Source organism: Gouania willdenowi, chromosome 10 (genome assembly GCF_900634775.1).
Source record: "Gouania willdenowi chromosome 10, fGouWil2.1, whole genome shotgun sequence".
In the NCBI taxonomy this organism is placed as follows: Eukaryota; Metazoa; Chordata; class Actinopteri; order Blenniiformes; family Gobiesocidae; genus Gouania; species Gouania willdenowi.
Genome location: NC_041053.1, coordinates 12064633 through 12090678, shown reverse-complemented (window position 1 = coordinate 12090678; position 26046 = coordinate 12064633). Strand labels below are relative to the sequence as shown.

General features: G+C 39.3%; 1 protein-coding gene across 1 annotated transcript; it reads left to right on the top strand.

The window, feature by feature from the left end:
* Positions 1–91: 91 nt before the first annotated feature.
* Positions 92–22334, top strand: eef1g (eukaryotic translation elongation factor 1 gamma). The gene is made up of 10 exons (XM_028458987.1): positions 92–248; positions 980–1138; positions 12465–12528; positions 13961–14103; positions 14209–14352; positions 14461–14590; positions 16592–16802; positions 17892–18064; positions 20132–20256; positions 22042–22334. The coding sequence occupies exons 1-10, from the start codon at positions 189–191 to the stop codon at positions 22198–22200; spliced, it is 1368 nt and encodes a 455-aa protein (XP_028314788.1). The 5' UTR covers positions 92–188; the 3' UTR covers positions 22201–22334.
* Positions 22335–26046: the final 3712 nt, after the last annotated feature.

Here is a 26046-nt window from a genome sequence, read left to right as displayed (position 1 = left end):
ATTGATGTAATTTAAATACATTATTCACAAACATATGCACCGCTAAATATATAAATAAAACTGCTTGCATGATAAAACTGGTATTTGAGGAATTGTTTCAGCAGGGTTTTACTGCTCAAGTAATGATGACGTTCACATCATCAAAGTAATGTGAACCTGCGGTGGGCGCGCACGCCCAGTAGACGTAAATGCGTCACAGACATACGCCGACGTTCTTTCTTTCTCTCGTCCTGAAGATGGCGGCAGGGGTGAGTTCATGGAGATGGCAACGACTGTGTGGCTACTTTCCGGCTTCTCAGCCTTAATCTGATGAATATCAGCTCCATCTGCACCTTTATGGAGCCACAGTTTAAATGTGGAGGGTCTTCAATTCATTTAGCGTCAGTTTAGTGTGATATTTGTGAAGAAATCCGTTAAGAATCGGTGTTGTGTTAGCGCTAGGTTTCATGACGCTGCTGTCTGTGCCACGTTACCTTTACTTTACCGCTTCGTTTAGTCACTTTAGTGAAAGAAATATCGCGTTTGAATTCGGGTTTTTTTTGGTCACATGCTTACACTATTACAATGCTTCCATGTTCCATAGAAGCATTGTAATAGACATTACTAGCCGAAACTAATGTTTTTTTTAAGGGTATTTATAGAAATGCAGCCAATGGTTAGCCATTTTAAAGCTATGCTAAAGGCTTTTTTAAATATTTCCCTTCGCAAGAGTTAACGGCCAATTTAACTATCCCATATTGAACAGTATGGATTATGTGTAAGTATTGGTGCTGCACTTTTTAGCCATTTATTCATTCAGTCATGGTGCTATTGGATGCTAAATAACCTTAATGACGAAGCTCTTAATGATTTTAAAGAACGCAAGATAATTTAATATGCATCTGTCTAGATTTTTATTTTATTAATTTTTAGTTCACTGGATTTAATTTTTACCCTTGCTTGTTTTAAATGTTGAACCCTGTCTTCCTGCTTCTCTCAGACTCTGTTCACCTACCCAGAGAACTGGCGAGCCTTCAAGGCCCAGATCGCAGCCCAGTACAGCGGGGCTCAGCTCAAAGTTGCCAGCAGCCCCCCTGCCTTCACCTTTGGGCAGACAAACCGCACTCCAGCCTTCCTTAACAACTTCCCTCTGGGAAAGGTGAGTCCGTACTATTCATTTTTAAGTACATAGGGCTGGTATGGTTTTGACTTAATATTCTCATTACACTTGGATGTTGTATTGATCCATATCGCGATTTCACGATATATTATATATATTAATTGTTTTGGGGTCCCGCTTTGAAATGGATTTTATTACTTTAATCAATTTAAAAAAGAAATATATATGTATATATATATATATATATTTTTTTTTCTTTTCATCTTCTTCTTTCAGACATCTAATCAATATTTTCTTATGATATTTTTCACATTTTTGTGGAAGTGTTTTCTACTGCTGGACACATTGTCATTTCTCAACAGTGCAGCCTAACTACCAGGAATGTTGACCAGCTCCTGTTCTGACATAAAAACCTTAAATTGTGCCACTTCTGCACCTCCACTCCGGTAGATGGTGCTGTAGATATACGATGTTTTGAAGCAAATAGTTTTGACTCAATTTGTCCTTTGAATGATCAATATCTTCTGATGAACAGATACAGCAACTTGATTTTTCATCTCTACATTTAATTTTCATATTAACTAGATAAAATTTTGTGATATTGCGATATAGTGGTGATAATGTATCGTGATACGTATCATATTGTAACATCCTTGTCAATACTCGCCCCAATTCACAATTGATAGTCTTCGTAACAAAGGGTGCCAATAAAATCAGATTATGTTCACATGGTTCCCGCGGATGCTTAAAGGAGCATAGGGCAGGATTTCTATATCTTACTTCATAGTGACACCTCAGTGGTTAGTGTAACTGCAGCCATCAGCGGGAGTGTCCATCAACTGTTTATCACGGAGCACAGCTGATACTAGAGGATGGACACCTGACGAGACCGGACGGGTTGGGTTCAGACCGATATTTAGAACTGGTGTTCCGGTAATGTTGGGTCGGACTCAAACAAGAAAATGCGGCCCGATCCGCTCTCTAACTGTGACACGGTTATTTATTTACTCGCTGTTCATGTGCAAAACCTGTGCACATGACTCTGCATAAATCTGTGGAACCAAACAGTAGTTTAGTACACCGTGCTTGTCTCCAAGCCATCTTTTTCATTTCTGGGTTATTGGGACGCCTCTCCAAGCCGTCGTGAACGCTCACCAGCGTCATTTGACGTCACCATCCGCATCATTTTACTCCATGTTCACAGAACTGCGTGGGAAATTCAGACTCGGAAAAGATGTACAAAATGTATCACACAATCTTTTCAAGGCAATAGGTATAAATATGTGAACTCATTCTCTTTGGTTCAGAGTGTTTCATCACCCATTAGTGTTAAAAAAACTTAAAATGAGCATTTATTTTTTCTCAAATCCTGCCTTATGCTCCTTAACGGGCACCAAATTCATGAATCTAAAAATGACTTGTCATTGAAATGCCTTAAATTAATGTTTCAAAAGTAAAGCATTTTAAGACATTCATGAGTCATGTTAACATTGATTTAACAAATAAGTATATAATTTACCGTAACATTGTGCAAATCATAGTAGTGGAAGCAACTACAAAACAGTGTAGTGATTGCAGCGGGACTCTGAGTAGATGCACGTCATGCTTGTAGCAACTTTCAACAACATGGGGAAATGTAACGAAAATTGCCTTTCCAATGGCATTTTTTAATAGGTTTTTTTGTATTTTTGTTGTCATCTTTTGTTTTTTGGCATGATATTGATAAATTTTTTGGCGTTTGTGTATTTTCTGTGTTTACTTTGTGGGCTGCCAGATGCCCATTTGCACTAGTCACTGGGAAAAAATTACCATAACCCTTTCCACCCCAATTGTGTTTACTGTGAAGTAAGTCTTAATTTAATTTCAAATGGCAAATCCCAATTCTCTTTTTGTACCCCTTGCCCCTCTACCTTCACCTCCAAAACGAGGGCTAAGGCAAAGGGCTATGTTTCAGGCCTTAGATTTGGGACACCCCTTTCCGAAACTGTACTTGTTGCTGTCATGTGTGAAGGTGCGTTCACACCGAAAGCAACTCAATTAAAGCGATTTACGTCTTGAAAACCACAGTAACTACTAGGGGTGTAACGATACACAAAAATCACGTTTCGATACGTACCTCGGTATTGAGGTCATGGTTTGGTTCATTTTCGGTACAGTATGGAACAAAATGCAAAACATAAATTTGCTTGTTTATTTGAAACTTTAGTAAACCAATAAAGTATTTAACGTTATACAAAATATGAATATAAAATACAATATAACATTAAAATACAATACTATTGTAAAATGCTGCCTGGTAATAATATTCTCAAACAAAAAATACATGAAATATTATGGAAATAAGCTCACAGCTTTTAACAAAGCACAGCACAGTTCCAGCATGTAGCCCCTGGTTTAGACCTTCATATTTTTGGGCAGAAAAATGTACTTGTCCACATTGTCTACAGTAAGTGCAGATCTGCTGGCAGTTACAAATGCAAAACACAAAATTTTCTTGTTCATTCAAAACTTTAGTAACCCATCAATGTATTTAACATTATACCGAATATAAAAATAAAGTAAAAAATACTTAACTGCTGTAAAGTGCTGCCTGGCAATAATATTCTCAAACAAAAAATAACCCATCTCAAGGATGATCAGTGGAAACAGAATGCACCTCAGCTCAATTTTGAGCTTGATCTCAAAGGCTGGGAATACTTATGTACAAGTGATTTCTACTTTTTTTATTTTTGATAAATTTGCCAAAAATCTCAAACAAACATGTTTAAGTTGTCATTATGGGGTATTATGTGTAGAATTTTGAGGGAAAAAAGTGAATTTAATCCCTTTTGGAATAAGGCTTTGAATACTTTCCGTATGCACTGTAGCTTTGACCAGATCTGAATTGCTAGGCAGAGGCTGCTTGAATGCCGAAGTCAGCTGCGTTTGCACTAAAGACATTTTCTTTCTTGTCGCAGGGATATTTGCACTCGGGTGGTGCCGTTTCAAGTGAATTAGCATGTTCATCCTGTTCCCGGAAACATACTATATCTCAGCTGAACAATGTCGGCACACTGCCCTCGTTTTATTCACTGGTCTTTTTCCGTTGCAGTATTTCACCCGGAAGCCGAAGCGTTCCCAAGCAGGAGACTTTAGTGACAGGGCAGGGTCCTCCAGCTCTGGTTTCTTGCTAGTGTTAGCCATGATGTGCACAGGTTGTACATGTAGCTGCAGGCGGAAATAAACACGCAACTTCCGTTCCGGGAACTGACCCGTGCACAACCCTGTACCCGAACTGAACGCCCTGTAACGGAATGGTTCAATATGTTAGTCAAAGGTCAACTCCACGTTAGGACTTTATTTTCTTCTCAGTCACAAACATAACACCGTCCAGATGAGAGTTATAACCGCACCACCCACAGCATGTGTACAACATGTGTCCTCAAAAAGGAGCGCTAGAGCCCCCTAGCTGTAGGGCATGTAAGGTGAACATAAAACCAAGAGCTAACAAACTCACTCTCTTAAAATAAAAAATAAAAAATTATTTAACCTTTTTTTTTACCCTAACAAAATGGGCATATTAACTATAACATTAATGAACAGAAATATTTGTCAAAACAGCACATTCAAGTGTTCACTCAACATCCCACTGTCCTTCATGGAGCGCCTTAAGGAGCATAGCTGAGGAGGCTCCTTTTTTAGTTAGGCAGTCTGCAAGTTGATTTTTGGTATCTGACCACACCACCTGTTGAACCTTTTTGGTTTGGATCAGCTCCTTGATAGAACTGATTTCTAAGCGCAGTCTTTTTTCAGTCACAAACTTGGTGGACTTCAGTGCATCAACAAGAGAAAAGTTATCAGTGACACAGATTATTGGTACAGTGTGATCCGTACAACCTGCACTAAGTTCTGAAAACAATGTTGAAAGAAAAATGGCATTATCAATACCCTCAGACATTGCTAGTGTTTCTCCTGCAAGTGTACTTCTGACAACTCTCTTTATTCTCTTTGACTGCCATGATATTGGAGAGAAGTGCCCATTGTCACCCATTAAAACAAGAAGGTGTCCACCCTGAGTACCCCCATCTGACAGATTAGCAAAAGATGCATCAGTGAAAGTAACTATCTTTAAGTTACTGTCTTTACCAAGGTGTTGAAAATTCAACTCCACTGATTTGGCTTTGAGTTTACACACAACTCTGTTTGCTTCATTAATGGTCTGTACTGTAGCCTGTTTGAGATTTGATGCTAAGTTACTGGCATCAAACATGGCATCGGGTCTGCTTTGTCTGGCAACCCACAAAAGTTGCCCTATCTTGGATCTAAGCAGATCTCTCTCCGTCTCAGTGAGGGGCGAGCTTGACTCTGTGGCCCGTGAAGGATCAAGAGGTATGGGCTGTAAATGCTGAATGTATGTCTCTTGGTGAATTTTTACCTGTTTTTCTGAAGTAACAAAATCAACACCGACATATGAAAAGCTATCCTGAGCTTCACGACCTACATTAAATTTGGATCTGAGGTGAGGCATGACATTCATGGTAAACATTTGTGTACCCGCCCAAATGAAATCATCAACATGACATGCTAACATACCAGTTACAAGCTTTTCCTCGTCTAACCAGTAGAAAACTGCAGGGTCAACTTTAGATAAGACAGCCCCTGCTTCAGTCATTATGCTTTTCACTCTGTTATACCAATACAATGAAGCATCAGCTAAACCGTACACACATTTTTTTAATTTCCAAAGTGTCCCTGTGCTATTGGCCTCAGGAGGAGGTTTGATGAAAATGTCTCGAGACAGTTCTAGTCCTTGTAAAAAGGCCGATTTGATGTCCATTGAATGAAGTTGCCATTGTTTTTGACAACTCACTGCCACCAGGAGCCTCAGGGACTCTGAGGCACAGGTTGGAGAGTCTTTTTGCAGTTCAGAAACTTGTAGCTCCTCAAATCCACGTGCAACAAGCCTGGCTTTTGGTACTAGTCCATTGTCTGTCTCTTTCAGAGTGCACACCCATCGAGTGGAGATGCACGTTTGTCCTATGTCCTCAACCTCCTCGAACACATCATTTTGTATCCAGCTTTTCATTTCACTGATTTTTGCTTCATCAAATGACACATCCTTTGTGATAAAAACATCCTCACATGCATCAGCGTTTTGTGTCTGATCCTGAACTTGGAGATCCTTCAACTGTGATAGATCAACTGCTTCACTGTTACCTGCCCTCTCAGCAGGCTCAAGCAGCTCCAAGTTGTACCAATTATTGTATTTTCCTTTTGCTTTTCCGGCACGTCCTAACACTTTTGCTTTTTGTGAGGCACCACTCTCCCCATTTCTGAATGTCACAATTTGACCAGTCTTCACATTTACATTTCCAGCATCTTGTCTTTCAGCATTCCCATTCTCAGGAGCATCCAGTGGATCATTGTCAATGTTTTCTGTACTTGTCTCTTCTGTATATTCAGTTAGGTCACATGTGTTGTGTGTTTTATCACCATTTTCTTTCTCAGAGATAATCAGAGGATCCACATGGTCCTGAGTGACCTTCCTCAGCCTGAGTTGGTGAACTCTGACACAGGTGCCCCCGTGTCGAACAAAAACAACGACACCGTCCTGCCCAATGACCACTCCTGGTCCTTTCCACTCAGCACAGTCCACACGTTTGTAAAATACCTTGTCTCCGAGTTCATACCTTTCATTGTTGTGACGCACCTGTTTCTTTAGTGCTCTACGTATCCTTTCTGAACACTCTGCTTCTGTAAAGGCCTTCCGTGCGGTGTGCAGAGCTGAAATGTGTTTGGCAACCCATTCGCTTTTTGTGGTGCCCTCTAGAGCAGGTGCCCTGTCAATCAACACAGAGGGTAAATTTGGATTCTGCCCAAAAACGAGCTGATGTGGACTGTAACCATGGACACTTTGCATACAGTTCTTTGCCATGAGAGCCCAGTCCATGGCAGTGCTCCAGTCACATCCTGTATTGGCTTTCACTTTTAGTATAATCTCAGTCAAAGTTTGATTATGGCGCTCTAACAGGCCATTACTCCAAGGGCTGTAGGCGGGTGTTGTCTTTACTTCAATATTAAAGTTTTCAGCCATGTCTCTCACCTCTTCATTATTAAACTCACCTCCATTGTCACTGAACAACTTTTGTGGTGGGCCATGAACACTAATCCAATCGTGGATAAAATGTTTTACTATTTCAGAAGACCTCTTGGTGGTCAGGACACTTCCTGCACTAAATCGAGTGAACTGGTCAATAACATGTAGATACCACACCCCTGGCTCAAGTTCGTGTAGATCTACAGCAACAGTCTCATTATATGTTGAAGCCAGTGGTAAGCCGACAGCAGGTTTAGGTTTGGTCTTGCAGTATTTTTGACACGCTTCACACTGACCTATGACTTTTTGTAGTAAGCTAATGCACTCTTTATCTTTATTGCCAGAACTACTCAAAAGTCTTTGTAGCTTGTCAGCAGAAGCATGTCCAAACTGTTTGTGTAGTTTCTCTAAAACTTTCATCTTCTCGTTTGTGTTCATTTTGTCTGTGTTTGTAAGCACTTCTTCCTCTTCTTCAGTAGTTGCTAATATCTGATTAGCATTTGTAGGACATTTGCTCTCATTATCCATTATGTTCACACAGTAATGTCCTGAGCTCGTAAAGTCCAGTTTGACAGTTTGATTAAACATCACTGCACTGTCATTTTCCATGTCCAGAACAGTTCCAGCCCTTTTTAAAGATGTCTTACTCAAAAGCAGGGGGATATTAACTGGGACCACTTCTGTTTCAATATTGCACTTGGTGTTGCCAATCTTGGCTGGTATTTTAACACTTTTAACAGAGTACACCACATTTCCATCCCCAAACTTGAAGGGCCTGTGACTTTGTATCTCTGTTGCTCTCATTGACTTTTCTTTTTTTTTTCCGGACACACTAATGTAGTTGTCTAACCACTCTTGTCCACATACTGTTCTTGTACATGCAGTGTCTATTATAGCTGAGCCAAAGCATTCCGTCATAAATATTTCTCCATCTGTTGGTGATTCTTTAGCATACAGCGTAATGTTACACTCCTGTCTTATCTTCATTTACATTAACACTTTCACATTTGTGTGGACAATCTTTGGCCCAATGAAACGTGCTTTGACACACTGCACACTTTGATCGCCGTCCGAATTTGTCCAGCGGGTTTGTACCGGGCTGTGGAGTTTTAGGTCTGCTGCTTTGTTGCCAGGTTTTGATTCTTTTCCGCCGCTGCTCCGCCACAAACACGGATTCCTGACTGATTCCTTCTGTAGCATTCATTTTACCGCCAAATATTCTCTTCAAAGCGGACTTCATTGAGGCAAATGTTAGATCTGTGCACGCTGTTAAAGCCAGCTGCCTGTCTGTCCCATCTAAGCACGCAGTGTCCAACAGCTTAAACGCTAAAACTGCATCGGGTAGCTCCATTTTGTATTTGCGCATACGTGAACACCGCTGTTCAAAATCAATAATATAGTCCGCCATGGACACGTTTTCGTGTTTAACAATACGGTCAAAGTCAGTGTATGCTTCATAGATCCGATCTTTCTCCTCTTTCAGGAATAAATTGTCAAGCTTACCAAGCAGAGTGTCCATTCCGGTGTCTTTATTTAAATCGTCTACCGGAATTTCCATTGCCGTCTCCCGTGCTCTGCCCGACAGTGACAAAGCAACAGCGAGAGCTTGTTTTTTCTTTTCCAAGTCCGTGACTCTGGCCCAAATGCCGACTTCATTTTTCCAGGTTTCATAGGGTTTTCCTTCTTCAAACGGCGGCGGAACTCTGTAGTTACTAACCATCCTCTGCTACCAATGTTAGTCAAAGGTCAACTCCACGTTAGGACTTTATTTTCTTCTCAGTCACAAACATAACACCGTCCAGATGAGAGTTATAACCGCACCACCCACAGCATGTGTACAACATGTGTCCTCAAAAAGGAGCGCTAGAGCCCCCTAGCTGTAGGGCATGTAAGGTGAACATAAAACCAAGAGCTAACACAATACACATGTATTGTTAAACCCTTAGAATGTGTTATGATCAGTAGTTACTGAGTGAACTCATCCTTTAATATCTCCATAAGTTGATCATTTAAACCGTAAAAACGGAGCAAAAAAGAAAAGTGATCAACCCTCTGTTTTTTTCTTCTCTGTCACCGGCTCAACACACACATGCACACACACAGTTTCCTGGTGATCGCGTCACTGGAGCAAATGACACACCAGGTGCGATGGAAGCAACTGCAGCGCTACAGCCGAGGGAGGACCTGCTGCCTCCCGATTTACTCGCGTTTTTTGGCGCCACGCAGCATCGGTAAAAGCTCCATTTAAAGGGGTGAATAGCCCTTTGCCTCGCCTATACCCAATAGTGAAATGAGACACGCCTACGACTCTCATTTCAACGGGGTAAGGGGGAGAAATGAGACGCGGCCTTGGTCTTGAATTTAATTTGACTAAAGCTGTAGAATCCTTGGTTCAAGAAAAGGCAGGTTTCCAAGATTCAATCAAGTGATTCTAAAATCGTAAATACAGAGAGGAAAACTTTGGACAAAGAGGTAACAAGCAAAATGTAACATTTCTTTGTCACTTAATAGTAGTTTTGAAAATAAAGCAGTCAAATAGTTTTCAAGTATTTTAAATTCTCATTTTGTGTTTAACTGTTTAGTTTCTGTTTAAATAAACACGAATACCTACTTATTGACTTTAAAAGTAAACATTTGGGAACTTTTAAAATAAAATGCCTAAAGTATCTGCAACATTGCTATGGGGTGCTTTTGAAATGTACCAAATGTAGTTATCTGTCTAGTCTGTTCATAGTTAAAGTGATTGAATTTACATTGTTGAATTGGTAGCGGCAGCTGTTCAGCTTCTCCTAGCTCCTGTTGACAGCGTAAAATGTTGGCTCGGACATTTGAAGTGTTCCCAGAGTACTTGATTTTTATTTTGCAATTTTCAAATCACACACTTTGACATTTAGCTTGCTAGGAAACAACAGCGTGGCGGATTGATACATCCGGAATACATATTTTTCCCCACCCTTTTTACGCTATTTCATCAATATCATCATAATGAAGTCCTCAATAACTTTTAACTCATTGGCTGCCAGCCATTTTCAGAACAGATACCCCCCTCACTGCCCGCCTCTTAAAGCATTTTGACTGATCTTTTAAGACCCACAGAATATTTTGACCTATGACTGTCAAATCTGAAACCAGATTCTTTCATCATTAAAAAAAAAAGTTTCTAGTTTGTTTTTGTCTTCATAATAAGCAGATGAATATAGATATATTTCACACAAAACGCCAGTTTCTGACCAAAAAGCTGAGAAAACAGGCTTTTTGTGAAAACAACCCGTCAAGCAGAACCGTGACTTTGAGGCTGTTTTTTTGCTTTAGAGACCTCAAATATCTGAACATGAGTTTTCTTCTATAAAACACTGAGACCGGGCTTTGATGGCAAAAATCATTATTTTGTGTCGTATTGTAGTAAGCTGTAAAACAATCTCCTGCGTGCAAGGGGACACATCAGGCTCTGCAGTACAGTCGTGTCTCAGCGGATGAGCTTGTGGCGTTGTGAAACGTGCCGAGTCTCCCCGCTTGGCCCGGTTCGCTGATAGTCTTCTCTCACAATCGCGACACACTGAATCGTCGACTTAGGTTGACACATGCTATGCTCTGGTGTGAGCTGCCCAAACTTCACTGTCCTCTTTGGCTGTGTCACACTCTCCCTTGTCAACGTTGCCTCTTTTATTCACGGCTATATATTCCCATCGCGTCTAATCCTTCAAAGGCTGCAATGCTGCTACCTTCAGGGTAGCATTTGGTCACTACACCACAGTCCAAGTCCGATATCTATGGGAAAGCTCCGCTACAGTAACCCCAGGTGAAAACCACAATTGACGTACATATACGTCAATGGCAGTGAACGGTTGGATTTGAAATTACAATGGCAGTCAATGAGTTAACCTCACATTTTAAACCTGCAAAAAAATGCTTACACAACTGAAAATATGGTAGTTACTGTGTGACTAGTGTCCCCTGTCTTTGGGCAAGGCAGTGTCCTTTCATGGCACCGAGTCTTAATCTGATGGGGGTAAAAAAAACTTCAGACCATGTTCATCCCAGTCATCTCTGGTTCAGTGAGTTAAAGGCTGGTTCATGCTGTGGCTACAAACCATACAAAACAGTAGAATTTTCAAACAATCGTCAAAATGTTCACCTTCACATGTTGACCCAGTCATTTATTCTCCCATCTGTGTGCGCTGGCAGCCCATTTGTCATGGAGTTCAAGAAAGTGACTAGAATGCTCTCCAGCGGTATTTAAAAAGCTGCTTCCATTGATACGTTTAATAGATAAAATATTAGTTTATGCCCATAGTTTAATTAGTCAAGTCAGTGCTACTAGTTTTTAAGTTGAGATAGCTAGTATTAAGGATGCGCCGAATATTGCAAAAAAGCCACATTCAGCCTTCGGTTTAGTGAGTCAAAAGCAAGGCCGAATAGTAGTGTATGACGCAATCAAACTACGTGCAGTGATTTTTAAGTCAGAAAAGTGTGTGCGCGTTGCTGCAGCAGCTCTTCCTTTCCACACACAAACACAGCCAGACTCTCTCCTTTCCGCTTTCCGCGCTCTGTCACCGCGTAAAAGTTGGAAGCCGTTCAATTCCACAACAGAGTCCGTTGTTGGCGCTGTGAGCCATGAATTCGTAATTATCCCCATTGTTTCCTCCTCAGTTCACAAGCGATGTCTGGTCTCGCGGCATAGGCTGGTGTAGCATTAGCACAGAGTGCTAACAGCTGTGTGTAAACAATGGATCCGTGGCTCCAAGCAGTAACTCCCAACGTTATCGGCAGCAGAAAAAATAGTGCAGTTTGTATTTACATATATAGATTCGATCCCTATTGCGATTAAATGGTAATTATTTAGCGATCTTAGAATCCTTATTTTCTTTATTGCAAAACCAAAGTTAAATGAAACTTTAGGAAACAATATGTGTCATGATTACAAAAAACAATACACATCACTGTCAAATGTATTTCAGTTGCACATGAAATGGCTCTACACCAGTGTTATTCAACCCTGGGGTCATCTGGAATCTCTTTATTTGGGAACCACTACTCTACACTAAATGGATGCATATGAAGACCTGATTTATTAGAAGTATCACCAATAAAAGATCATGATGCATAATGAATTGATATTTTCACATCTTTTTAGGCTTTTTAATTGTTATCGTCATAATGACGATAACTTTTAATATCCTCAGTCTAGTTAATCCAAACAAGTGTGAAACCAGTTTAAATTCCTCTATATTGACGCACCCATTTTAGACACTGTTTTCATTAACTTTACATGGGTGTGTTGGATTTCAGGTACCTGCCTACCAGGGAGATGACGGCTTCTGTCTGTCAGAGAGTAATGCCATTGCTCACTATTGTAAGTATCTCACTCTTAAGCCCAAGATCCTTGACCACCACTTTGGTGACGTGCAAGATGCAGCCTTTTATTCAGGGTTTTTGTATTTGAATTGCATGAAATGTTTTAGTCACACATTTTTTAACCAAATAAACACTAACTAGCATATTATCAACAGCCATAGCTGTCTTGCTTTGAAATTTATACAACACATCAACTTCAATTCTACTTTCATTATTCAATTTAATGTCAACACCAAAAGTAAAGGCATGTAACCTATTTTATGTTTACTAATATGAGGACAGTATTTTGTTAATGGTGGACAAATGGATCATATCAGTTGTTATGCTTATCCACTCACTTTTTATTCAAGTTGCATTAATATATAAAGAGACTAACACTAAGGAAATTCTCAGCCAATAAGACTCAAACTAATACACGTTTTTGTCCATAAGACTAAAACTAAGATGGCTGCCTAAAACACTGGTGGAGCCTTAGTTAATGTGCCTGAGTCATTCTTTAATCCAATTGGTCAATTTAACGTAGCCACTAAAGCTTAAAAATACAAGTACTGAATCGGGAGAGAAAGAGGTGCATGCAAAACTGAACTTCAATCTGCCTGGATGTAGCCCATGCCTATTATTTTCAATACATTTTGGATCAACGGCGAATGTTTCAAAGATTTAGATGCGTTGGCGACCATTGCTCTATAAGTTTTGTGGAGTTTGTTTTTTGCGCTGCAGGTTAAGATTAACAATTGCAAGTCAAGCTGAAGCCTCGGTTCTTTAAAACTTATACTTTTTTTTTTTTAATCTTACAACTACAAAGTCAAAGGTTTTTGACCTTGTGATGTCAAGGTCATAGTTCCCCTGTCTTTGGGCAAGGCAGTGTCCTGTAATGGCACCCAGTCTTAATCTGACAGGGGGAGATAATCCAAGGCCATATTCATCACAGTCACCTCTGAATCAGTGAGTTAAAGGCTGGTTCATGCTGTGGCCACACTGGTTTCTCTAAAGTCACAACTTCTGGTATCATGCTTGCTGAGTTTGTTTTATCATTCATTTAATTAGACCTACATGTAATGTTAAAGCTTCCATAATAAGAAATATCTGCAAAGGTAGAAATAAATGTAGGTGTTGGTCCATTTTAAGGATTCTTTGGTTGCAGATGTTTTAAAGTGACATTAGTTTTTTAGCTATAGAGTAAACTCAGCAGGAGAGAAGTCTGTGTATTGTCTAAACTCTAACATGATGGTGTGCTAATTCCTGGTGTATTCTGTACTGGGTATATTTAAACCTTTTGGGCTCTTTTGTGTTTGTGAAGTAGGACAACAATCAACTAACATATGAATTTAGTATTCCTGCTGGTATCAATAGTTATTCTTCCCTAGTGTGCCATCCTTTCTAAAGTGATTGTGTCCCTTGTGTGTAAATGTCTTTCTGGTTGGTTCTAGTGAGCAATGATGCCCTGCGTGGGGCCACTCCCTCAGCAGCAGCTCAGGTGCTGCAGTGGGTGAGCTTTGCTGACTCTGAGGTCGTCCCTCCAGCCAGTGTATGGGTCTTCCCCACTCTAGGAATCATGCCCTTCAACAAGCAGGTACTTAGAGAGTAAACATAATGAAAAAATATTAGCAATCAGCGGTGGAACAGCCGCTCACACCCTGACTTTTTATCAAAATATTGTTTCCTTCTGCATCTGAAGGCCACAGAACAGGCCAAAGAGGACGTGAAGAAGGTGCTCACAGTCCTGAACAAACACTTAAACACCCGCACCTTCCTGGTAGGAGAGAGAGTCAGCCTGGCAGACATCACTGTGGTCTGCTCCATGCTCTGGCTTTACAAACAGGTGAGACATGCTGACAACTGTGTTCAGTTTGATGTTCTGTTTATTTAAAATGGTTTAAGGATTTGATCAGATTTTGTTAACAGTTAAATGTCTATTGTTTCCTTTTAGGTCCTTGAGCCTTCTTTCCGTCAGCCTTACCCCAACGTGACCCGCTGGTTTGTCACCTGTGTTAACCAGCCCCAGTTCAAGACTGTTCTTGGAGAGGTCAACCTGTGTGAGAAGATGGCCCAGTTTGATGGTAAGTTTTTGAAATTATTCTGGAAAAATCTACGTAATAGTCTCACTACAACATAGCCTGCTCTCTATTGGCTGATGGCGGTGCCCTTTAAACATCTCAGCCAATAAGAACATGCAGGTAGGTGGGCTGCTCCCATCTCCACATGAAGTCACCTCCTTACTGCTCCACGTCTGCGTATTATTCCATTTACAGCTTTCTATGGTCAGTTTTTACTGTTAGATTGATGGATCGCTTCGTCCGTCAGTTCTTAAGGTTCAAACATACTCGGGCAGACATCCTCAGAGCAAAATCCTGGCATACTATTCGCACTTCTCAGAGCTTTTATACTCGAGCGCACCACTGCATAGTTTCCAGTAAAATCCTACATTTCCCACAATCCTGCGTGCTTCTCTGTAGTCCTTGTACTCCTTCTGGGGCATGTTTTAACTACTACAAAACGTAAAATATGGTACTTACTGTGTGACTGGTGTCCCCTGTCTTTGGGCAAGACAGTGTCCTTTCATGGCACCAAGTCTTAATCTGACGTGGGTAAAAAAAACTACAGACCATATTCATCCCAGTCATCTCTGGTTCAGTGAGTTAAAGACTGGTTCATGCTGTGGCTACAAACCAAATGAAAGAGTAGAATTTTCATACAATACCTTTACTTGTTGACCTTGTGTCATTCACATAACAAGCTGTATCCCAAAATTTTCTCCAATTTGTGCATGTTGGCAGCTCATTTGTCATGGACAAGTTCAAGAAAGTGATTAAAGTGTTTTACAGCTTTTTTTGAAAGGCTGCTACCCTCAATACATTTTTAATCAATAAAATGATAGTGTATGCCCCATAGATCAATGTATCAAACATCATTTATTCCAGAAGAAAAGGTCTAAATTGTCAGTCGAAAGTTTTTAATCTACAGTATTTTGATGTTTTTGCACATTGTATTATGAGATGTAAAGTCCTGTAAAATGACACATAGAAGTGTTCTGATATGACGGACAATACATTGAGCAAACGAGAATATAAATAATCAAGCAAAAACTATTTCAACCTTTTACCTTAGTTGTTGGAGTTAACGATGTTCAATTTATCAACCTACACTATTTTATCTAATAGTGCGAGCATATTTAATATTTACAGTGGGGCAAAAAAGTATTTAGTCAGCCACCAATTGTGCAAGTCCTCCCTCTTATAAAGATGAGAGGCCTGTAATTTTCATCATAGGTATACCTCAACTATGAGAAACAAAATGAGAAAAGAAAATCACATTGTAGGATTTTTACTGAATTTATTTGCATATTATGATGAAAAATTAGTATTTGGTCAATAACAAAAGTTAATCTCAATACTTTGCAATGTACGCTTTGATAGAGGTCAAATGTTTTCTTTAAGTCTTCACAGGGTTTTCACACATTGTTGCTGGTATTTTGGCCCATTCCTCCATACAGATTTCCTCTAGAGCAGTGATATTTTGGGGCTGTCGCTGGGCAACACGGACTTTCAATTTCCTCCCAAGATTTTCTATGGGGTTGCAATTTGGAGACTGGCTAGGCCACTCTTTCATTGCCCGGGCAGTGTGTTTGGGATCATTATTGTGCTGAAAGACCCATCCACGTTTCATCTTCAATGCCCTTGCTGATTGAAGGTTTTCTCTCAAAATCCCACGATACATGGCTCCATTGCTCCAAGCTGCTTACCTATTGCAGATTCAGTCTTCCCAGCCTGGTGCAGGTCTACAATTTTGTTTCTGGTGTCTTTTGACAGCTCTTCAGTCTTGGCCATAGTGGAGTTTGGAGTGTGACTGTTTGAGGTTGTGGACAGGTGTCTTTCATTTTGATAATGAGTTCAAACAGGTGCCATTAATACAGGTAGTGGTAGCTCTATTAGCAGTGTCTTTTAAACAAATATTTTATGATTAAAGAGATTTAAAGGCTTGGTCAGGGTGGGTGTACAAGAGTGAAGCCGATTAGAGAAAATGACTGAAAATACATTTTCTATTTTGATCTGAAACTCCAGCCAAGAAGTTTTCTGCGATGCAGCCCAAAAAGGAAGCCCCTCATAAAAAGGAAAAGGTTCCTAAAGAGTCGGCCAAGCCTCAGGAGAAGAAGGAAAAGGAAAAGAAAAAAGAGGAAAAGAAACCCGCTCCAGTAGAAGAAATGGACGACTGTGATGCAGTTTTGGCAGCAGAGCCTAAAACAAAGGACCCTTACGCACTCCTTCCAAAGAGGTACTCACACTGTTGGTTAATAACGTTAGGAGGTATTCTTCATGGCTGGAATCCTTTTACTCTCCACTGTATAGATATCTGCATCACAGTGAGGTTATTGATGATTAATTACAGCTGTATGCTCATGGCTGACAGGAGGTTCATTACTTACCTACATTTATTTCATTAGGTCAAGGTCATGTGGGGCCTGGGGACTCCCAGGACCCGCGGTTTCTAGTAGATTCTATGAATCTGTGATAACCACATTTATTTATTTATCCGAATAATATCCACTGTTTTCCAGGATGTATATTATTTGAGCCCTAGTCATCTCAAAAATGTAAATTCTCATTTTAATCAGAAATAAAGATGGGTAAAAGGGACAAAAAATAGTGGAAAATGGTTTTAAAAAAAACTCAAGAAATTAATTGAAAGTTGCAAATTAGAGTGGCCATAAACAGACAGAAAAATTAGTTTAGACTGGCAAATAATGGGCATGACAAATCGGGAATCTGGTTAAATTGGAAAAGTGGTGGAAAGGTTTATAAATGCCAAAAATGTCTTGAAAGTAGAAAAAATTTGCAAAAAAGACTTCGACATTTGATTGTGAAATAGGAGTAATGTGACAAATGCATTAAAATTTGCAAAAATGGGCTCAAATTGGATCTGGCAACCCCCTAATAGTGTCTTGCATCCCCAAATGGGGACCTGAACCCAAGATTGAGAACCCCTTTATTACAGGACACTCTATTCCCTCCAATTTGATGGCAAATACATTTCCCCTTTGGGGATTAATAAAAGTTTATCTAATCTAATCAGACGTCAAACATTCAGGGCTGTAGTCTTCTCGGAACTAAGTTTTAGCGTCCTGTGTCCCCTGTCTTTGGGCAAGGCAGTGTCCTTTCATGGCATCATGTCTTAATCTGACGGGGGTAAAGAAACTACAGACCATATTCATCCCAGTCATCTCTGGTTCAGTGAGTTAAAGGCTGGTTCATGCTGTGGCTACAAACCAAATGAAAGAGTAGAATTCTCATACAACGCATTCATTCACGTTACAAACTCTAACCCAAAATAACCAGATTTTTCTCAATCTGTGTGCATTGGCAGCCCATTTGTCATGGACGAGTTCAAGAGAAAGTATTCCAATGAGGACACCTTGAAAGTGGCTCTTCCTCACTTCTGGGAGAACTTTGACCGTGAAGGTTATTCTATCTGGTACGCAGAGTACAAATACCCTGAGGAGCTCACCCTCGCCTTTAAGAGCTGCAACCTTATCACAGGTAAGACACCCTAAAGATTGACCTCAGTCACTCTGTGAAATAGTAATACTTTATTATTTTGGACATTTATCCTCATTTGATAATATTATCCTTGTGTTGGCACACCCCTCTGCCAAATGGAAAAGTGTTGTGGACATTATACAGGTTTTAAATTCAATGCTGAGGGTTTTCTGAAAATATAGAATAAAGATAATGTCACACCTGTATATAAGTTGCTTTCCAAGAAATGTACTTTTTTCTGGAAAAATCATCACATAAAGTCGCGTCGGCCAAAAAGTCGAATGGCTGGATGTTAGACTTCCAGATCTGGTACAAGGTTCCTGTGGATCCATAAGTATTATTGTAATTAGTCTCACATTTCAAAATAAATGGTAACATTCGTTTTTTTGAAAATGTATAATTAACCGTAACATCGGGCAATCACGACAGCGGAGCAAACTATATAACAGTGACGTGGTTGCAGTGAAAATTTCCTGCCCAACTAAGATTTTTCTAATTAGCTTTTCCTAATGGTTTGTATTTTTGTTGTTTTATAGATTTCTAGCTATTTTTGTAATTATCTTGTGTTGAGTGATTTAAATTTCTGTCTGTTTTTTTTTTTGTGTATTTAACTGTCATTTTGTATATTTTTGTGTTTACTTTGGAGCCCCCAGTTGCATGTCTGCACCAGACACTAAATTTTTTTTATCCTAACCTTATATAACAGATGTGGCGTGTGCCCCACCCCCATTTGTGTTTACTATAAAGTTTATCTTAAATTTTATTTCAAATGGTATAAAAAGTCTTGATTTTAATTTGACCGACGCTGTAGGAACCTTGTGGTTGTATTTGCTCTATTAAACGTAACCATGTACCTCCTTACTGTTCCCTGTCTGCAAATCAGACAAGTTACAGGTTTTATACAGGTTTTTTTTTTTTCCCCTGTAATAGTGCTGCTGCTAGCCTGTTACGCTAATTGTCTCTACTTTTCCAGGTAGAAACAATATACTGCTCCTGACCAGAACACAATCAGATTTTTTTTTTTTAGGAATCAAATGGTAAACAGGCAAATGACACCCAAATCTGATCTGTTTCTGTTCTGTATGTGACCTGTATCCAATTTGTTAAAGACGGTCTAAACAACACAAGTATGATTTTTTATTTATTTATTTTTTTTACTTTAAAATCCCGGTTGCTTTCATATGTAGTCCTAAATCCAATAACTATGAGATTTTTTTTTTTTTGCCATGCGACTGCAGTCTGGATGCCCGAGGCACTTACTGTCCTACTCCCACGTCATCACCATGCAAAAATGTCATAATTAGGAGAAGCCGGGTCTGATACTGGTTTGTGCCTGTGGGGTCATGGGGTACTTTTGGACCTCTTCTGTGCATGCGGACCACTTCGGGGTCGCATTCCGTTCATACTCCAAACTGATTGAAGACGCATCTAATGTGTAATATGAACAATCACACAAAATTCATATTTTTTAAGAAAATCTTAACTTTGCAGTAAGACCTGTGAACGTTGTGTTATAGTGTGTGAAAACAGTAGTAAGTTTTAAAGTGACTTATTTTTAAATTTTTACCTGCTAGATGATACTGTTGACTATCTATGAAATCCACAGATGGGTCAACCTGCTGTATAAGTCACTCTCAATTTTAAATGAACAACAAGACCTATACCTTGGAAAACTTAATATATACAGTAAAATGTTTATAGTACTTGGTTTTTAGGTATCACTTGTGGTATTAAGTATCACTAATCTAGCTGTGCCCCCTGTCATTGGGCAAGGCAGTGTCCCTTCATGGCACAGTGTCTTAATCTGACGGGGGAAGAGAAATGAACCATTTTCATCCCAGTCATCTCTGTGTTGGTGAGTTAAAGGCTGGTTCATGCTGTGGTTACATTGAAATGTGACCAGTGTCTCACAGGAGTGCAGAATTAAAAACAAGTGTTTCAATGTGAGATGGTGGGCTCATGGGTTTTTATTGGTTGGTAGTTTGTATGCCTGCTATCAGTGTTCTAAGTATGTTTAGTAGTTGTATGTCATGTTCTGTATGGATCAGGATGTTTTTCTATCCACAGGCATGTTTCAGCGGTTGGACAAGCTCAGGAAAACGGCCTTTGCCAGTGTTATTTTGTTTGGCACCAACGATGACAGCAGCATTTCTGGTATTTGGGTGTTCAGAGGCCAGGAGCTGGCTTTCACTGTAAGTATTTCAGCATACGAAGCATTCTTGTTTGGTAAAACAGTGCTATCAAATACAATCTGATGTTTTTTTTTAATCCTACATGTGAGTCTATATTTCTTTAAAATGGCTAATCAAGGTTTATTGAGCCTGTAGTCAACATACTTAATTTTGCATCATGTAACCTTTTCATTAGGCCATGATTTTTTTCATCTTGTCCTTAGAAAACTTGGCTCACGTGTTTGCTTTCAGCTCCTCTTCCTCTTTATGTGGCGTCAGAGCCAAAATAGTTTCCTTCCTTGTTTAATTTTTTTTTTTCGAGGCTGTCTAACCTTAAAGGTGCCGTCCGCAACTCTCAGATCCCTCCCTCCCTGCTGCTCTCTTGCCCTGCCTCCAAACTTTCCACAGTCCCTCCCTCAGAGGAGCCAACAAGCTAGTGTTAGTCTGACAGCAACATCTCTTTATGTGCACACACCATTCTAGGTGCAGCGGCAGCAACAACATATTGTCACTTACAGCCCACACGGAGGTTGCTGGGCGCACATGAACAACACATGTACTACAGAGTTCTAGTGTAACAATTACAAATCAAACATAATGTAAATCAAGCAGCAGTAATTACCTTTCAAGCAGAAAAATCACCAATTCCGTCCTCTACTCCTTCAGACCATACGCTGTTCAAAAAAAAAAAAAAAATCGGCGCTCCTGCCTGGGAAAGGGGTGGGGCTGTCAGACATTCCAATAAACACAATCCTGGCTCTGATCGGTTGTTTTTGCTCAGTCGCGGTGCATTCTGGCAATCTGCCAAAGGCTGCAGGAGCAGCAGGAGGGACTCAGTCTGTTTTTATACACAAACTACTAGTTTGATGTAAAGCTGTCCTTACATAGTGACAGCTTTAGATAATATGACAAAGTCACTTTTGAGAGTTGCAGACTGCACTTTTAACCCATTGCATTTCTGACTCTAAATGTGTACTAACCTCACTAAAATTAAAACATTGCAATTGTTAAATTTTTATGGACATGAACATGATAAATTGGTAAATAAAGTTTGCACCAATGTTTGCTGGGCTTAAGCATTTGGATAATAACTGTTCCGGAGCATCCTGTCTGTAGACCCTCCTTTGGCAAGGAAAAAACTCAAACACAGTGGGAAAATTTATTACGTACAAACATGTACATCCAACATACTAAGCAGAAAATGGGTGGGTTTTGTTTTACACCAAAGGCGCCCCTCAGTGGATTCTTTCTGCCGGTGGTGCCAGTGGAGCGCTAAATGTAACAGCCTCACGTGCTTCCCCACATGCTTTTGTTTTGCTTTTTCTTATTTACGTAAGGTGTGCATTAGGTTATAAACCCGTGGTGTAATTATCAGCGTTTATAATCTTTCAGGTCAAACAGACACCACGTCGGGGAGAAATTCGTTCCACAAACACATGCACGCAGAACTTCCTTGCTTTTATAGATGTATATTAATGCTTCAAATAAGAAATCAATTAAAAATGTGAAAATCTTTATTTTGCACTGACATTCCAACAATGCACAATATAAAATAATAAAATGTTTAACTTGTCCCCACTCATACATTAAATATTTTACAGACCTATAACCGACTGAGTTGCTGAAATAGTCAAATTAGAAGTTCTCTCATTAAAACAAATCAATTTAAGTCGGTGTGCGTGCGAAAAACAAAAAAGCACTTTTAGGCCGTTTTTGTTTGGCGGAATTTTGGTGTGTCACTACCAATAAGATTAGAGATTGAATGGGACATTTTGTACCATTAATGTATTTTTATTGCTTTTTCAGCTGAACCCAGACTGGCAGATTGACTATGAGTCATACGAGTGGCGTAAACTAGACCCCGACTCTGAGGAGTGTAAGACCAAGGTCAAGGAGTACTTTGCTTGGGAGGGAGACTTCAAGCATGTGGGCAAAGCGTTCAATCAAGGCAAGATTTTCAAATGACACTGGGTGCTACATTACACATGCAACGCTTGGACTCTGCTAAAGGAATGACAGTTTGAAGACCAGTGGAAATTTTGTGGCTCCCAAAACTGTTTGTGTTGAACCTGCAAAATAAAGTTCCAACTGAGATTTAATGTGTATTATGAATCCTCTGTGTGTAATGTTGGGTTATCTTTGTTTGCAAGAGATTCTTATAAAATCATGTTATTTAATCAATGGATGAAAAATTAATTTAGACAATAAATAACTTGGGATGAGAATGAGGTTATGAATTAAATGCATCGTGGTCCCAGTAGGATTAAAACATTTTTACTTAAGTTATACTTGGTGATCAGTAATTGATTATACAACAGCATAATAGATTTTATGGATGATGCATGTGGTTTAATGAAATGGCAAAAGGGACGTCTAAAGCTTTGAATTTTGGTTTTTGTTTATTTTGTTAAATAAGTGGTAGTAAAGCCAATGGTGTTTCATCTTTGGGATTTTTTTAAACCCTCTAATAACAAAATCCACCTCCAACCAAGAGATTAATATGTTTGACTTGTAGAACAATATAAAATGAGTGAGAATGTAATATAACTGGAATAGTTCCTGCCTCACTGGTGGAACATGTTATACTGGACAGTTGATCTATAAATTAAAAACTGAGGCCTACAGTAACTTAACTTTATTAAAAAAAAATTACTACTGCACCAACAGGAGGGAAATTTTCAAATGCATTATGATTCCAACTTCGCACCTGGAACAGCTTCCATTCTTCATGGAAGGCTTTCTATAAGATTTTGGCATTTGCCCAACTGGAGGCCTGGGGCCCAAAATGACCAGAAAATATGAGGCAGTAAAAATTACCAATTGAAAAGCAGCTATACTTATCTTAACCCTCCAAAAGCACAAATTAAATTAAACTCCACAAAATGTATAATTTCAGGCAAAAATTGTCACAAATGCTTTTTTTTTTTTTTAAAAAAATCTTGCCATATCTTAATTTTTTTTTTTAATTACATAGGGCTACATATTAATTGCCTGTTACTGGTGCCTTACATAATTATACAATTTAGTATTTTTTTTGTTTTGCCTAAATCTGTGGTCCACTTGAGAACAAACTCAAATGTGTATAACATTGCTGTTGTAAAGCATTTACTGTATGAGGTCAGACATCTATCACAGTACTACGTTTGAAGTCATTAATTCCTTCAAAACCTTATGAATTACAGGTGCTGGTGTTATAATTAGAATATCATGAAAAAATTAATTTGTTTGCGTAATTCCATTCAAAAAGTGAAATTTGCATGATGTGTACAATACAGTACATTGATTTCACACAGACTGACATATTTCAAGTGTTTATTTTAATGTTGATTATAACTGACAACTAATGAAAACCCCATATTGAGTATCTCAGAAAATTAGAATATTGTGGAGAGGTTCAATATTGAAGACAGCTAATTAACTCAAAACACCTGCAAAGGCCTTTAAATGATCTCCAGTCTAGTTCTGCTACACAATCATGAGGAAGATTGCTGAACTGACACTTCTCCAAAAGACGACCATTGACACCTTGCACAAAGATGACAAGACACAAAAGGTCATGGCTGAGGAGGCTGGCTGTTCACAGAGCTCTGTGTCCAAACACATTATAGAGAGGGGTAGAAAAAAGTCTACAAACAATAGGGATAACCTGACCCTGGAGAGGATTGTGAAACTAAACCCATTCAAAAATATGGGGGAGATTCACAAAGAGTGACTGTAGCTGGAGTCAGTGCTTCAAGAACCACCACACACAGACGTATGTAAGACATGGGTTTCAGCTGTCACATTCCTTGTGTCAAGCCACGCTTTAACAAGAGACAGCATCAGAAGCGTCTCACCTGGGCTAAAGACAAAAAGGACTGGACTGCTGCTGAGTGGTCTAAAGTGATGTTCTCTGAAAGTACATTTTGCATGTGCTTTGGAAATCAAGGTCCCAGAGTCTGGAGGAAGAGAGGAGAGGAACAGAATCCACGTTGCTTGAGGTGGAGTGTAAAGTTTCCAGTCAGTGATGGTTTGGGGTGCCATGTCATGTGCTGGTGTTGGTCCACTGTGGTTCCTTAGGTCCAAGGTCAACGTAGCCGTCTACCAGTAAGTTTTAGAGCACTTCATGCTTCCTGCTGCTGACCAACTTTATGGAGGTGCAGATTTCATTTTCCAACAGGACCTAACACCTGCACACAGTGCCAAAGCTACCGGTACCTGGTTTAAGGACCATGGTATCCCTGTTCTTGATTGGCCTGATAGAAAATCTGAGGTATTGTATAGACGAAGATGTGAGACACCAGACCCAACAATGCAGAAGAGCTGAAGGTCACTATCAGATCAACCTGGGCTCTCATAACACCTGAGCAGTACCACAGACTGATCTACTCCATGCCATGCCACATTGATGCAGTAATTCAGGCAAAAGGACCCCAACTATGTATTGAGTACATGATCATACTTTTCATGTTCATACTTTGCAGTTTTCCAACATTTCTAGAAATATTTTTTTGTGTCGGTCTTAAGTAATATTTAAATTTTCTGAGATACTGAATTTATGATTTTCATTAGTTGTCAGTTATAATCATCAAAATTAAAAGAAACATTTTAAATATATCAGTCTGTGTGTAATGAATGAATATAATATACAAGTTTCACTTTTTGAATGGAATTACTGAAATAAATCAACTTTTTTTATGATATTCTAATTATATGACCAGCATCTGTATAAAATGTTTTTTTTGTTTTACACATTTGGCAATGTCTTCGTCCATATAGTTTATCTCAAATGGGGATACGTGAGAGAGACAGAGTGGAAAATGAACAATTGACAGCATTGAAAATGCAAGGTTTTAAATAGTTTATTTTTTAGTTATAAATGATAATCATAATAATGATGATGCAAATGATCTTGATTAAAACATGGCCTGAAAATGAGTCAATCTTCGTTCCACACCAGAAGGGAGATGACAAGAAATTGTAAAAACTATAAAGATATATCTATTCATGAGACACTAAATACTCTCATTTCTCCTTTTTACAAGTTGAGCTCTATAGTATGCGTTAATGCTCACTCATTCCATTATTATGCTTTACAGTTGTTTTTTCATAGTACTCAGCAAAATGTAGTCTGACAAAAGGAGGTACTTGAGCCAAAGTCTGAGAACCACTGATATAGTGTATGTTGGTGTCAAACCTATGTCATTTTGCATGACTCCAGCTCTGCATCAAGTTGTACATGAGTCTGCAGGTTCTTTAAAATCCAAAATCAGGGCGGTGTATACCAGTTCTCCTGTAGAGGGAAGCTGAGCACCAAACAAGGAAGGAGTGTTAGTGGAAAACATCCAGCAGAGAAAATGACTGGTCTCCAGTCTGTGGTTTACAACAAGGCTGAGAATGCAGCTCACTTGAAACCATGGATTCTTGTTTTGAAGACTGTGCCTCCCCAAGGAGAAGAAGACTGGAACAAATCTTTATTAGGCTCTCCTTTAGGATGGCCCCAGACAAGGGTCATTACTGTCAAATTTCTCCTCGCTCATAAAGCATTAGTCCCCCACTAAGATACCAGAACTATAAACTTTGTCTTTATTTCACTGCGAACATCTAAAGAGGCCTAAACTGGAATTAATTCCCAAAAGAAATCACTGGAGTGCCTGAAAAGTTACAGGGAGTGTCTCTGATCCAGAATGATCTTTTCATTATATAAAAAAAAAAAACAGACAAACAATGTCAGACCACACCCAAGTAAAAAGCAGAACTCTTCTTTTTCACAACCCGTTTTTTTTTTTTTTTTTTTGCAAATACCAAGAACGTGTCTATCTGCAGTGCTAG

Bases quoted from the DNA above. Each gene is read 5' to 3' on its own strand.
- eef1g (XM_028458987.1), top strand. From the start codon at position 189: ATGCGTCACAGACATACGCCGACGTTCTTTCTTTCTCTCGTCCTGAAG. The intron at 14,104-14,208 runs GTACTTAGAGAG...CTGCATCTGAAG, and splicing joins TCATGCCCTTCAACAAGCAG to GCCACAGAACAGGCCAAAGA. The intron at 14,353-14,460 runs GTGAGACATGCT...GTTTCCTTTTAG, and splicing joins TGCTCTGGCTTTACAAACAG to GTCCTTGAGCCTTCTTTCCG.